General features: G+C 42.8%; 1 protein-coding gene across 1 annotated transcript in view; it reads left to right on the forward strand.

Annotated features, from left to right (window-relative positions):
* The window catches only part of ADIPOR2 (adiponectin receptor 2), a 37,138-nt gene that overhangs the window by 12,480 nt on the left and 8,619 nt on the right, over window positions 1–16,039 (forward strand). Inside the window, exons 2-3 of the mRNA XM_065943145.1 lie at window positions 6,440–6,696; window positions 13,003–13,128. Coding sequence (XP_065799217.1) covers window positions 6,526–6,696; window positions 13,003–13,128 — 297 coding nt within the window. The 5' untranslated portion in view covers window positions 6,440–6,525. The remainder of the gene's footprint in view (window positions 1–6,439; window positions 6,697–13,002; window positions 13,129–16,039) is intronic.

Raw genomic sequence — 16,039 nt, forward strand, 5'->3', positions numbered from 1 at the left:
TGTGGATAAGAGCATTAACTGGGGTGTTAGGCGGACTAGATTGATTGGGCAGATTAGGTTGCCCCTTATTACTGTTGTTTAAGACACGTTATTTATAACCTCTCTGGGTGTTTGTCATCTCCAGAATAGAGGAAACAGTTGTGCCAGTCTCCCAAAACTGTTGTAAGGATTTCAAGAGAGAATCCAGAATCCAGGGTTCTTTGCACTTAGTCAGCGCTGATTGCATGTTCGCTGTTCCTGTCTTCTCCCTCCTCCACATCATACAGGAAAGGATTGTGAGGTCCTTCTTTGCATCCCAGACCAAGCTTGGGGTTGTGGATACAAAAGTGGATTCCACAAAAGGCTCCCTGACCTTGCGAAGTTTGCAGTTGAAGAGGGGAAGACAGACCAGTGAACAGAGAAATGCAGTCAATTTTGACAGCTATTTTAATAGAAACATTAGTAAATGAGAAGAGTGAAGGAGTTAGTGTCAGGGACCTGGGAAGTCAGGGAAGTTAGTTTCTGCCTAACTTATCCTTGAAGTGTGGGTCGTGATTCCCCACTTATTTATTCAGCATATATTTAGTGAATACACTTGCTGTGTGCCAGGAGCAATTTTAGATACCTGGAATATAGGAGTAAAGAAGATACATAATGTCTCTTCTTGGAGGAATTTTCAGTCTAGTGAGAGAAGACTAGTAGTAAATAAAGAAAAATAACAGAGACAAGTGCTGTGAGATTAAAAGGTGATATGATAAGGAAAGACTGAGATTATGTGGTTAGAGAAGGATTCTTTGAGTAGGTGACCTTTAAATTGAGATTCACATGTGAAGGAGGAGCCCAGCCATGGGAAGATCTGAGCAATGAACATTCCAGGCTGTGGGAACCAGTGACATAGAGGAGCCCTTTGAGCATTTGGAGTATTTGGGGAGTAGATGGGAGGTCATTGAGGCTGGAACGTAGTGGCAAGGGGGAAAGGGGTACAGGGTGAGGCCAGAGTTGGGGGCTAAGTCATTTAGGATTTTGTAAGCCACGATAAGAGCTTCCTTAGGTGTGAAGAGAAGCCATTGGAGGACTCAGAAAGCAAGGGAGTGCCTTTTGATAAAGTTACCCTGTGACTGATAAAGTTACCCTGTGTGGGAACTGGGTCCTGAGGATCAGGTGTGGGCTGGGTGGGTGGGTAACTGGCTCTTGTATTAGGACGAGTAAGACATGGCAGTGGCTTGAATCAGAAAGTTAGTGGAGGGAAATAGTAGATTGGGGTGTTTGAAGACCCCTCTCCCCCATCACTGTAACAGTTTTTATGTTTTTATTTTATTTTTGGTCATACCTCACAGCTTGTGGGATCATAGTTCCCCAACCAGGGATTGAACCTGGGTGTTAATCACTGGACTGCCAGGGAATTCCCACTATGAAGCTTTTAAAAAGGTTAATTGTAAGAGGTCTAGCCCTTTTCCTTGCCAGTTAACATGATAGAAATCTTCCAGCAAGGTTCTTTGAAGACTTGAAAGCCAGCCAAGGTAACACATCTAGTATTTACTTTTAATGATGATTTAAAAAGAGAAAAAATAGCTAGTTTTCAAAAGAAAATCTTGTACCTTTAATATCCCTGCTGGTTCCATTGTTGAAATAAATCATTCCATCCTAAAAAATAATCCCGTTTCATTATTAGAAGTTTAGATTTGCATCGTAAAGAGATCATGAGGGGCATAACCTACTGGTATTTTCACGTAGAACATTCTGTACCACTCAGGTTTCCCAACAGGAAGAGTGTCAGCTTGATACCTGAAATGTCGTTTTAACCATGTACTAACTTCAAACACATACCCCAGTGTGGAATGACAGATCACACTGGAGTGATTTCAGTGTACAACTTTCAAGTCACTTTGAAATTGTCTACTTTCGCCTTAGGGGGAGCCAACAAAATCATGGGACATACTTTACAGCCTGTCTTCCACTACTGAAGAATCTAATTATAGAACTGGAAAGATATGCCACCAGTCAGCCTGCGCACCCCACTCTCTATGTCCCAGTTTATACAGAGGGACATTACACCGCCTGCCCTCAGCATTGGAAGACTTAGGTCCATGACAGTTGGCCAGTCTTCAGAGAACCTTGCTTGAAGATTTCTGTTACCATTAACTGGCCATGAAAGGGGTTGGACCCCTTAAAATGAGCGCTTTACAGTGGTGAGGGAGTGAGGTCTTCTGGGTGCTGGTGTTCGTGGGCGCATCGCATTTATGCTTCGTCCACTGTGTGTCCTCCGTGTGCTTTTCTGAGTGTATTTTTTACATCAATAAAAAATATACTGGACAAAGAGGCAATATAATATAGTGCTACAGTGTATTTCTACCCCCCGATTAAAAAATGCATAAAATACACATAACATAAAAGTTACTTTAACTATTTTTAAGTGTGTGGTCACCTTGTTGTACATCCGTGTTGTTGTGCAGGCATCACCACCATTCATCCACAAAGCTTTTTTTCATCTTGCAAAAAACGGAAACTGTACCCATTAAACAGTAACTCCCATTCCCTCCTCCCCCAGCCCCTGGCAGCCACCATTCTTTCTGTGGGTATGACTTCCCTAAGCACCCATGGTAAGTGGAATCATGCAGTATTTGTGTTTTGTACTTAATCTCACTTACCATATGGTCCTCAGGTTCATTCAGGTTGTAACTTGTGTCAGAATTTTCTTTCTTGGAGGCTGAATATTTTCTTGTGTGTATAGACAGCACGTTGTGCTTGTTTATCCACTGATGGACTCTCGGGCTGCTCTGTTTTACCTGTTGTGAATATGGACATGAGTGTGTAAATGTCTCTTCAAGACCCTGCTTTCAGTTCTTTTGAGTACATACATACCCAGAAGTGGAGTTGGTGGGATCGTATAGTAAATATATTTTTAACTTATTTGAGGAATTGCCATACTGTTTTCCACAGCTTGCTTGCTCTTTTAAAATTGGGGGCAACATAAAAGTGAACAGTATGAAACAGGTGAAGTAATACACTGCACTGTAGTCTACCTTGGCAGGAATCCAGTGTAACTATGATTAAGTACTTCTCTTTTTCCCCTGGAGAATGAAACATTCATTCAAGAAGCCTGTGTATCTGCTGCAGGTTGATTCTCAGCAGTGATGAGCACATGCTTGCCTCATGGAACATGCAGACAACTATTGGTTTTTAGAAAGTACCTTTCCTGGAATAGAGTTAGATTTTTAGACCACAAGTATCAAACCATTAAGTTAGCAGTTTCTTCGGGTAGAACAAAATTGCTTTATAGGTAACCATTTAAGCAACCTTGTTGCTTTTAAGCAACATAAGTTTACCTTATACAGTATTATTTGAAGGGAAAATGAAGTCTTAAGAAGTAGAGTTTTAAATTTTTCATGGTTTTCTCATTGGGAAGGAAACCTGGTGTGAGTACAGTTGACTGACAGTCGAGAGATTAGTAGGTTCCAGTCCTGACTGTACAATCTACTATTTGGTATTCATTCTCCTGGGTTTTTTACTTTGATTTTTACCCCGTCACACTCCTGTTGTTGTTCAGTCACTGAGTCCTGTCTGATTCTTTGTGACCCCTTGGGCTGCAGCACACGTCCCTGCCCTGCTCTGTCTCCCAGAGCTTGCTCAGACCCATGCCCACTGAGTCGGTGATGCCAGACAGCCATCTCACCCTCTGTCATCCCTTTCTCCTTGTGCTCTCTCACAATCTTTCCCAGCATCAGGGTCTTTTCCAGTGAATCCGCTCTTTGCATCAAGTGGCCAAAGTATTGGAGCTTCAGCATCAGTCCTTCCAGTGAATATTCAGGGTTGATTTCCTTTAGGGTTGACTGGTTTGATCTCCTTGCAATCCAGGGAGCTCTCAAGAATCTTCTCTAGCACTACAATTCATAACTTTTTAAAAAAGGATTTTGTCCAGTGTTGTTAACTAATATGCTAGTATCACTTTTAATCCTAGTAATACCTAGTTCTGTTTTCAAGCTCATTCTCTGTTCTGAATTCCAGACTTGTGTTTCCTGGTGCCAGCTGAACATTTCTTGAACTTCAGACCCCATTTCTGAAAACTAATTCATTCTCCTACTATGAATTTACTTCTCCCCATATCATCTCTTCATCTCAGTGAGTAGTGTTCTGTGCAGTTGGCTGCCTGAGCAAAAAGCCTGAGTCATCTGAGTTCTTTCTGTCTAGTCTTCATGGACCCTCATTCAGTTATCCAAATGTTGATTTTTCTGTACTGAGCATATCTTGAGTTTGTCCCTGTTCTCTGATTTTTGGGCAGACCCTGGACTCCTTGCCTTGCATATCCTGTTTTCTCCTCACAGAGTACCTTTCCTCTACTCTGCTTGGCAAACCCCCATTGCTTTTGGGCAGAGTTAGTGACGCTTGAGTCTGCTCCTTGAACACGTGAGGCAACTTTTCAAAGACCTTAGATCTGATCTGCTTGCTGGGGGTTACCCAGTTTGACTTGTGTAGGATTTCTACATCTGTTCATAGACTCAGAGCACCTCTCAGTTAACTTGCTTTTTCTTGCCAGCTGTTATGTATTGGGTTCCTTTCTTTCTTTTCCCTCTCTTTCTCTCTCTCTAAACTTGTGTATAATACGGCAAGTGGAGCATTCATAGAATCTTGATGAATGAAAAATTTCTCTTTGAATAACTTAGAATATGCTAACTATTCCCTTAGAATAACTCTTTGGATTAACAGATAATGGTGCTCTGAAGTCTTACTTTCCATCTCCATCTCACTCCCTTTTCCTGTTAAAAATCTTAGAGCAAATTAAAGCCTAATTCCAGATACTTCCCCTGTTTTTATTCTTCTTAGCAAGAAAATCATTTATGCAAGTGCTGTTGGACCATAGTTCAGCTGCTAAGTAACCCAATCTCTGAGCCTCAGTTTCCACGTCTATATAATGGGGGGTAAAATACCCTAGAGGGCCATCCGTAAGAATTATGTGAGGTCCTGTGATACAGAATTTAACTTTGCCGATCCACAGTAAATGTTAGATCCCTCTTCCCTGAAACAGAGTGAAATGGTGGGTGTGAAACAGCTTTGTAAGTAAGTATGTATAAGCCACTGACATTGTTTGTTCTTTCAGAAGTGGACATTTATAGCGTAGTTTATAATCTCACTACCAGAATGTGCTTGCTTAGGCCTTTATGTGATAGGCACAGGTCCAGTTTCGGTGGTGTTTAAAGATTGTGTTTGTTCTTGTTCTAAAAACTGGAGAAAACTCTTGCAACAAGCTCAGATGGTTCATGAAACTAACAGCTGGCTAATTCTTAGTCTAATTTGAACTCTTGAGCTAATGCTTAGTCTAGTGTGTCCACCACATATGAACACTAATGTACCTTTCACCCTCTCTGCATGCTGGCTAGGCCCTCCCACTTGGCCCCACTCCTCCTTTCCCCTGTAAGAATTTTGCATCTCCTGGGATTTATGAGCATAACATGTACCTTGGCTTCTTCCTGTTTTCATTTTTTTTAGTTGGATTGGCTATGATAATCTCCTTATTTGGATATGTAACTTAAATCTCTAAAATAAGCTTTTGTCCTATGAGTTTATGAGTTAGAGGGCCAAGGACTTGGAATTATTGACTCCTAGGAAACTTATGTGATCCAGTTTAGAGAAATATTGATGACTTCTGAAAGTGTTTTTACCACTTAAGAACATTTAAATGTCATCCTATTCATTAAACATTTATGTGCACAGCACTTTCTGGGAGCTCAGAGGGGTATGAAAGTGTGCTCTGACCCTGAGGTTTTACCTTCCAGGGTAGTCCAGTTAGAGTTCAAAACAGCTAAAAATACTGAAATATCAGACATTAAGCAACTTAAATGCAAAACATTACCAGTAATATATGCCCTGCCAGTCAGAGGCATTGTTTTATTTCATAAAAGTGTGGTGAATTTTGATTTTTTTACTTATGAAGAAGTTAGAATACCCTGAAGAATCGTTGTGATGATGTAAATGAAATTGAATATGTAAAACCTAGTTGTAGTACATAAAATCCACATATATTCTTTCTATATTAGGTATGTTTTTAACTGAAAGAGTAGTATATGGCATATGGGAAAAAAAAATGCAGGCAGAATAAAGTGAAAAGTAAGCTGCCTCCCTCCTAACTCTAGGTTCTTCCTTGTGTATATACTTGTGTACCGAAAACACAGTTCTGAATATTTAAATAGTTATCCTGTGTACAGAAGTATATGTGTTTATGATTATATTCTTTTATTAGAATATGTAAGTGGGAATACTATACATGTATCTTTTGTATTCTGATTTTTTCATTTAAAAGTAGATCTTGGCAGTCCTTTTTTCAACAAAATAGGTTTTTTTTTCATACGTTATTTATTGTTCTTAATGAGTACAGAAAATTTTAGTTTTAGTGTATAATAATACAACCTGTGTCTTCCCACATCGCTCATGCAAATATGTTAATGCAGAGCTTTCTCTCCTGTAGAGTCAACTCAGTATCCTAAATATCCACCCTCCCAAGAAGAAGGGACAGAAAGAAAGACTTCTTTGTCAGAAAGCCTGGGGTGTCCCATGAACGAGACAGAGGAAGACCGGCTGGAGCACAGCAAGACTCCAGAGCCAGCCCCCAGGCTCAGGAAAGGGCGCCAGCTCGATGGCGCGAGCAGCGGTGACAGTGACGTCCGCCACGGAGGGCGGGAGCCTCTTGTAGAGGCATCTGGCCTTTCTTCCTATCATAGAAAAGTAAGTTGAAGTGAAAGAATGGTGAGTAAAAACAGATTTATGAGAATGTGCCTGGAGGAAGAATGTTAAAAATTATGGGGACTCTGCTGGAGAGAGGATGGTGTTTTGAAAAGGAATCTCGAGCATATTAGTAAGATTTTGAAGTCTCTTAAGTTATCTAGACACCTTTTCTGTTGACAGGTAAGACCACACTTAAGCTGCCCTATCTTGTTGAATGAAATGGGTTTTGTAGTTAACCATATACCCCTTATATTTTGACCATGCTTTGGTGAGGGCATTATTGTTTCTATTTTTGGAGAAATTCTGAGTGCTGAAACTGCTTGTCTAGATGCTTTGTCTCCAGTGCATATCGTGGGAGACAGTAGGCTTCTGGGAAAAGAACCTAGTCTTTTCTTTTACCTTCCAGAGGAAAGACCACCTTTTAGGTGACTCAAGCAACTGCCTGGAGAGCAAAGGTGTAGTGTCTGTGAGCAGGACCACTGGTCTGTATGGCTGTCTTTATGTCGGTACCATACCATGTCCATGACGGTAGCTTTGTAATATGTCTGGAAATGTGATGCCTCCCGCTTTGTTGTTCTTTCTCAAGACTGATTTGACTGTTCAGAGTCCTTTGTCATTCCATATGAATTTTAGGATTGCTTTTTCTATGACTGGGGTTATCTAAAAGGAAGTGGACATGTATTAAGCGAAACTAGATGAGGCTTGTCTTGGTTCCTGAAGGACTGGAAAGCATTCCAGGCAAAGGGAGTAGCAGATGTGCAGACTCAGAAACGCACAGTGCTTTTAGGGAATAGCAGTAACGATAGTCGCTGAGTGTTTCCAGTGCACACTGGTGTATGCTGACGTGTGAACCTGCAGAATGTTCGGTATGGCTGGAATGAAGGACAGAGGGTACAGGGCGTCAGTTTGTTAACAAGTAAGCCTAGACAGTGGAGCCTAAAATCCAGATCTTTAACCCTTGTCCCAGTATTTTTCCGGCCAGAATCCTTTCTGAAATGTGTAGTGTTCTGTATTGGTTGAAGGGCATAGACTATTACTTCTAGGTCTCTGACTCTAAAGCCTTGGCTCTTTCAGCTGTATTTGCTGAAGTTTATAGTTTGTGTTTCATAAGCATCTATAGATAACACAAAAGAGACATTTCAAACCAGGTTACCCTGATCTCTAGTTTTATGGCTTTATTTCATATCTCTGAGTTTTTAAGATAAAGTTAAATAAAGAGAGCAGCCTTTATGGTTGTCCTACTTTTCCTCTGCTCCAGATTCTTCCTCATAAGTGGGGGCTGGAGCCAACTCTTCATTCATTCAACCTAGGCTTTATTGGACTGATTTGCTTTAACCAAACTCATAAGAATGCCACAGTTTGTTAGTTTATCATAAGAAAGCTGATTTGTACTTAGACTCCTGTTTGCCAGCCACTTCGTTTTCTTTTCTTGAGGTCTACTTAGGAAACTCAATAAAGATTAGAAAACAGTTGCTTTGTGAGAATTAAAAAAAAATTAGATGATTTTTTTTTAAATTAGATGATTTTAAAGATCTTTTCCATCAAACTGATAAGAGAGAACTAGTCTTTAAGGTTAAGAGCATGTATATTTCTAGGCAGACCAAAATGAATGTTCACGTGGACTAGCTGTTGTCCTTTCTGTGTTGGATGATACCAGAGACTCAGTCATCAGCGCTTACTCTTTCAGCTCCTGTTTTTGTGGACACCTTAGTTTCTGCTGACCCCTGTGTGTGTATGAGCTAGATGTATCAGCTTGCTAGTGCCCTTACTACACACTGCAGATTTCTAAATTTAAGGCTGGATTCAACCTGTCAACTTTCCAAAAAGACTGTCAGGATAGCCCGTTGATGTAGAACTGAATCACTTTGCAGTGCACGTGAAACTAACACAGCATTGTAAGTTCCCTGTACTTCAGTTAAAGAAATGGTTAAAAAAGGCAAGCAGGCAAGCACACAGTAGCTTGTTGATGAGATGAAGCGAAGTTTCTTACTGCAGTAAGAGTGAGCCACACCCTAAGGGTCTTGTTTAGAAAGGAGAGGTTGCGGATAGCTGTGTGTGTGGTTTGGGGCCTTACTGTCGTGGCTTATGGCAGGTCTTTCAGTCTCGAGATCATGTTGACATTGCACAGAGTTTATGATAGTTTTGGTAGTTGGGGCAAGTCTAGTGAGCAGATACTTGATAAGGGAGCAGATCTGCCCAGTTCAGCAGCTGTACTAAGGAGCTAGTTGAGCAGTCTAATGTTAGTGAATTTTTGAGAAGTTCTGAAGCTCATGGTGAAGTTCCCTAGTGGTCTGTGTCCTTAATATTCCTGGGCAGGTGTTTTCTGAGCACACAAAGCCATGCTGTATGGGGCCTTAGCGTGTAGTCCTTGCAGTTGTGTGGGTACAGCAGGCCTCAGTTCTCAGACTTCTGGAGGGGCGCGCACACCTTGACCCAGGTTTGGTGTCCTGGCCCCGGACACCTTTCTGTTTCCTTGACCTTTATATTCTCATCGTGCACAGCATTACGATTATGATTAAGAACAAGTGGCAAGAATGTTGTGCAAAAAAGTCCTAATGACTTGGATAACCATGATGGTGCGGTCACTGACCTAGGATGACATACTGGAGTGTGAAGTCCAGTGGGCCTTAGGAAGCATTACTACAAGCAAAGCTAGTGGAGGTGATAGAATTATAGCTGAGCTATTCAAAATCTTAAAAGACTATGCTTTTAAAGTGCTGCACTTAAATGTCAGCAAATTTGAAAAACTTAGCAGTGGTCACAGGACCAGAAAAGGTCAGTTTTTATTCCACTCCCAACGAACAGTAATGCCAATGTTCAAATTACCGTACACTTGCACTCACTTCACATGCTAGCAAGGTTATGCTCAAATTCCTTCAAGCTAGCTTCAGCCGTACGTGAACCAAGAGCTTCCAGATGTACAAGTTTGACTTTAGAAAAGGTTGAGGAACCAGAAATCAAATTGTCAACATCCGTTGGATCATAGAGAAAGCAAGGGAATTCCAGAAAAACATCTGCTTCATTGGCTATATGAAAGCCTTTGACTGTATGAATCACAACACACTGTGGAAAATTCTTAAAGAGATGGAAATACCAGACCACCTTACCTGTCTCTTGAGAAACCTGTATGCAGGTCAAGAAGCAGCAGTTAGAACTGGACATGGAACAATGGACTGATTCAAAATTGGGAAAGGAGTGCGTCAAGGGTGTATATTGTCACCCTGCTTATTTAACTTATATGCAGAGTGACGACATGTGTGAAATGCCAGGCTAGATGAATCACAAGCTGGAATCAATATTGCCGGGAGAAATATCAACAACCTCAGATATGTAGATGATACTACTCTAATGGCAGAAAGTAAAGAGAAACTAAAGAGACTCTTGATGAGGGTGAAAGAGGAGAGTGAAAAATTCAGCATTCAAAAAACTAAAGTCCTGGCATCCAGTCCCATTGCTTCATGGCAAATAGAAGAGGAAAAAGTGGAAACAGTGACAAATTTTATTTTCTTGGGCTCCAAAGTCACTGCTGATGGTGACTGCAGCCATGAAATTAAAAGATGCTTGCTCCTTGGAAGAAAAGCTGTGGTAAACCTAGGCAGTGTATTAAAAAGCAGAGACTTCACTTTGTGGACAAAGGTATATATAGTCAAAGCTATGGTTTTTCCAGTAGTCATGTACGGATGTGAGAGCTGGACCATAAGGAAGGCTGAGCACCACAGAATTGATACTTTTGAACTGTGGTGCTGGAGAAGACTCTAGAGAGTCCCTTGGACAACACGGAGATCAAACCAGTCAGTCCTAAAGGAAATCAACCCTGAATATTCATTGCAAGGACTGATGCTGAAGCTGAAGCTCCAATACTTTGGCTCCTGATTGCAAGAGCCAGTTCATTGAAAAAGACCCTGATGCTGGGAAAGGTTGAGGGCAGGAGGAGAAGGGGGCGATAGAGGATGAGATGGTTGGATGGCATCACTGATTCAATGGACATGAGTTTGGGCAAACTTCTTGAGATGAAGGACAGGGAAGCCTAGCGTGCTGCAGTCCATAGGGTTGCAAAGAGTTGGACACGACTGACCAACTAAACGACTGTAGCCTGTGGCACTTGTCTACTGACTTCTAGTATGTAAATATGTGATTTATGTCCAACTCTTCCCCTAAATTTCAGCTGAACTGAACTAGTCTCTTTTCTTCAAAATAGTGCTTTTGCTTTCCCCTCTCGACAGTTCTTTTATCTTTCCAAAATTCTAACTCCTCATGCAGCCTTTCCTGAGCTCCACATTCCGTTTCTAAACTGACTGTACCTTATTTTTGTTACAGTTATCTTTGTGGCTAATTTGGTCCCTTATTAGATTGTACACCCATGGAAGGCAGAGACTGTATTTTACTCACTTTGTAGAAAATGTCCTTTTAATAAATATTTATTAAACTGAATTGAGCTGAGCTGGGCTGAAGCAGACAAACCGCCAGTAGACTGATGGGTTATTGTCATTTTGTTAGACTGATCTTTAAGGAATTTGGTCTTTATCACTCTGGTTCTCTTTCCAGAGGTAAAGTACACCCCAATGAATTAACATTTTAGTTTGTACTTTGTATGGGTCATCAGTTGGATATTGTTGCGTTTTGAGAGATAACCCACTTTAACTTTTCTCACAGATGACGGGAGCAAGAAAAAAAGATTTGAAAGCGTCTTTGTACTCACTTCAGAGCACTGACGTCTTTTTAAGTGTAGATATAGTGATTTATTCACAGGAAGCCTTAGAGCATTACGGTTTCTGCCTTTACTTTAGGCAGCTTGGGTTTTCGTCGTTCACCATTCACACTGCCCTGTTTCTTTTCATAATTCGTGTTGATGACAGTTAGAGGTGTGACGATAGGAGCAGAACATAGCATGCGTTTAGCCCCCATGTGTGATCATCTTAGATGAAGTTCATGGTTGAAACAGATCTTTGGGTCTGTGGTTTAGTGGCTACTGGAAGGGGAATTGAAAGTAATTTCCACTCCTGACAGGATCATTCTTTAGAGTTCAAATTGGAAGACAGAGGCTTTTATATATAATGTATATCGTTCCCAGCACAGACTTTCCAGACCTTCATCAAGTGGCAGAGCTATAAACTTGCCTGTGTGTCGTGGAGAAAGCATTTTTGTCTTTGTTCTGGCCACTTAATTCCTACTGTGTTATCCTCTGTTTAGCCAAGGAAACTACATTTACCACCACCCACTCTGTGAAGATCTCTGATTAGCAACTCTGCAATCCCTGACCACAATAGATAGCTATTTACGATGTTGTGTTTTAGACATTTGCTTTTTGAGGCCATGTTTGTGAGTATTCTGTTATAAGAGGGCTCAGTAGTTGTGTTGCACGGGATTATTTTACTAGTATTTTTGGCTGTGCTGGGTCTTTGTTGCTGCGTGTGAGCTTTCTCTAGTTGTGGTGTTCAGGCTTCTCACTGTGGTGGCTTTTCCTGCTGTGGCGCACAGGTGCTGGGTGCACGGCTTCAGTAGTTGCAGCAGACAGGCTCAGTAGTTGTGCCTTGCTGGCTTCAGGCACTCGGGCTCAGTACTTGTGGCATGTGGGCTCCATCGTTGCAGTTCTGGGCTCTAGAGCGCAGGCTGTAGTTGTGGCGCGTGGGTTTAGCTGCCCCAGAGCGCGTGGTGGCCTTCCCTCTCAGACCAGGGATCGAACCCGGGTCCCCTGCACTGGCAGACGGATTCTCATCCACCATCCCACCAGGGAAGTCCCTGCCCAATGTGCATGTAGGTTTAGACAAGAACACTATCACGGTAAGGTGGTTGTCAAGATTAAATGAACTGGCCTGCCTTTTGTACTTGGTGTGTTTTAAAGATTTAGTAAATAGTTTTGCAGTGTTTTTTCCTCCTTTCCATCTTTTCCCCTAGAGCACTTCCTGCATTGTATTTATTTTACACGTTCCAGGTGGGATTCTTGGAGATTTTCCCGTCAGTAATCTCTCAGCTTTGTATATGTAATTGTATTTTGTGGTCTACAAGTATAATTCTTACAACAAAAAACAAAGCATCCAAGGCCACTCCTGAACCTTGCTACTTAAACAAACAGGAATGCTGCTGCCATAGTTCAGTTGTCTGCAGAGAAGAATCAGGCACCTCTTATTTTTAGTACTCATAGTAACTCTATAATAAACAGACCTTACTTCCTATATTGTTAACTTGTCTGAGGCCTTGTTTTAACCTTAAGAGAGTTTTCGCTGTATTTTTTTCAAGGTAAAAGTATTGTTCGTTTCCTCTGGCTCCTGATTTCTGTCCCCGACTGTCTCTGTGATTGCCTTGCAGAGTGTGGAGGAGCGTGAGTGTGATGATGATGATGGAGCATCTCAGGAAGACGAGGGATTCATGGGCATGTCCCCCCTCCTGCAAGCCCACCATGCCATGGAGAGGATGGAAGAGTTTGTTTGTAAGGTAAGGTGGCCGTTCCTGGTCATTTCCATGCTGTATGTTTAGTCCTTCCCAAACAGAAGTCTGCGAGTTAGGAGCGCGGGGGTGCCGTCCCTTTGGGGCGAGTGTGTGTCCCAGTGGGTAGGAGCAGCGTTAGGACATGAGCCCGTCCAGTACACCAGTCCTTGCGTGCCTGCAGCAGCCCTGATAAAGGTTTGGGAAAACTAGATCATCTGGCCGGGAAGCCGGCTCACAGAGTAGACGTCTTGTTGACCAGTTAGACACACAGAAGGAGACAGAACTGGGGTGCTCGATGCCTGAGACCCCGAGTCTGCTCTGCGGCATGCCGCTCCTCTCGGGTCCAGCGGGCGATGGACTCCTCCTCAGGTGGGACTTCCTAGTCTTCACACGCGTCCAGTGTTGCCAGTGTGGCTGCTGTGTTTTCTGAGTCATTAGCATCCCCGTGGGCCTCCGTCCCCCTAAAATGGCATCTGGATTTGGGGTTGCTTGTTTCAAAAACACGATCAGGGACACTGGTATGTATGGGTTTAGCCATGTGACCCATCTCATCCTGGCAGGTGTGACCTCAGGTCAACACAGTTCAACCTGTGTGTGTAAATTTACTATTAAACATTTTTGAAGAACTCTTGATCATTTAGAGAAAAATTTTTCTGACACTTTGATTTTTCATGAGTTTTGTGAAACCAAGACTTTTTATGTATATAGTCTTAGATCCTAAAAACTAAATTTAGGTTTTTCTACATTTACAATGATGCTAGAAATAATTGGGGCCAGTTGACTTAGAGTCCGGTACTTTGGACCAGAGCTGAGAAGAAAACATTATAATCTGAATATAGACATCTCTTTCACGACCAGAGGGATTTCGGGGAGAGGGTGGCAAAGTCTAAACATTCATGGATCTACTTTTAGAGCCCAGAAAATTTTAATCAGTGTTTGAAAACTGGTGAAGAAAAAGCCAATCGAAACATTAAACCCATTCTAGTAATCACTGTCTCAGTAGAGTTAGAGCAAAGGGATACAAAAGATACATTTTGGTTTTCAAAAGCAAGTTTTTCCCTTAAATCTCAGAGTTAAGTATTCAGTGTCACTCGCTAGGGATTTTTATATTTATGGATCAGTGGGGTGCTGTAGGTAACTTGACTTTTTGTTCTCCCTTCTGAACCAAGAGTATAGAGAGTAAGGCAAATAAAACTTTGCAGTTTAAGAGCTAACAGGTGGTGAATAAATAGGACACTTGTTTGCTATAGACTATGATTTACTGAAGGAAAAGGAGTGGGTCATAAAATTATTATGAGCCCGTATTATCCCCTAGAAGTGTGTCTGTGCGGAAGGGGCAGGCTTCCTGAGTCACCCCACCCACCGAGGCCGAGCTCCTGACTGTCCTTGATAAACCCACCTGCCTGTATTTGGTGACACCGGATTCTGTTTCTTGGAAGCAAGTAAACAGACAGTTGAGAATGCGGTGTCCTGCCCTCTTGCCTGTGTGTGCTTTCCCTTGTGGAGAAGGCTTCCCTACAGGCATAGGGGGAGTAGATAAAGTCATCTAGGCTTTAGAGAGTGTTTGTGTCTGGCATCTCTTTTATTCCAGCCTTCAGTCATTGCTAGTCTACCAGCATAGTCAGCCCACGTGGACACAGAGGTCTTCTGTGGGTCATTTTTTTTTAATATATGTTTTGTGTGTCATGTGGTCTAATACCGACCCAGTGAGCCGTTGCTAAGACGTTTGATTTAGGCATTGCCTTTTTCAAGCTTATAAACAAAGGTGTCCTTGACTAAGCTATGACCTTGTTCTTCCTGCCTGGAGTTGAGGGGGGAGAATACCTGTTTGGGTCGGCATTTGGCTGCCCTGCAAGTTGAGCGGTGGGTGCAGTGTAATGATGGAGGCACAGCACCTGGGCCCCAGTCTTCAGAAGCCAGAGTGTGTGTTTAGAAACTTTGGGGAAAGTCGCTCTGACACTGTGTACTGGTGTCACTGGTAAGAGCTAGTAACTGCTCGTGTGATAACATAGTAGCTCTTCTCATACCATCACAGCAGAGCTCTTCGCAGGCTGTGAACTGCCTGGAGGGAGGCGAGGATTGGTTTCCACCTTAGAAAATAAAGTTCTCCCCAAGTGAAGCTGAGTAGCAGCATCTGGTGACAGATGAGTTTATTTTGTTGCACATTAGGAACCGGCAGGGGGAAGGCGGGTGAGCACAGGCCCGGGGTCGGGAGGAGGGTGGAGACGGAGCTTCAGTGCCATTGTGAGGGGGTCACTGCTGTTCTTTGGTTTGTCGTCCCACCCCAGTGGAGTGCAGGGAGGGGAGGGCTGGGGTGGGCACGGTGGCCGGCAGGTGGGGCCCGAGGGGAAGCCCTAGGTGGACATTCTCCTACCTCCTTGGCGTCTGTTTGGCTCAGCAGGGGCAAGATAGTTTAGGTGGAAGTGATCTTACAGTGTGAGCTCACTGGGCTGAGAGACATGAAAAGAGCGGAGCGCTGAGGCTGGCGTGTTTTTTAGGAGGGGCTCCCCCACCCCCCCATCCCTTTCCTTTAGAGCCTGACGGGGGAATGACAGCAAGGACGGGGAAGGGCGGGAGGCTGCGCTCCTTTGCCGGCTCCCCAGGCACGATCTCTCGGGTGATCTGCCTGTGGGGACAGCAGGATTGCACACCACCTTTGGGGTGGGAGTATCATGGGTCATTTCTGTGGATCCTCGTAAGTTCCCACACTCTTGTTCTCATTTTATAAACAAGGAAACTGAGGCTTGAGGATTTTTGTTGTTAATGAAAGCTCCTTCAAGTGGGCAATGGCAGAGATCCAAGGTTTTCTGACCCCTTTGCTCCTTCCTTCTGCTTCATTATATTTGTTGTGATTAGACGAGAAAACAAAGGAGAGAGAGGCAATTTTAACAAAAGGCATCTAAGTGTGAGTCTGTGT

Source organism: Muntiacus reevesi, chromosome 1, assembly GCF_963930625.1.
Source record: "Muntiacus reevesi chromosome 1, mMunRee1.1, whole genome shotgun sequence".
Lineage (NCBI taxonomy): Eukaryota > Metazoa > Chordata > Mammalia > Artiodactyla > Cervidae > Muntiacus > Muntiacus reevesi.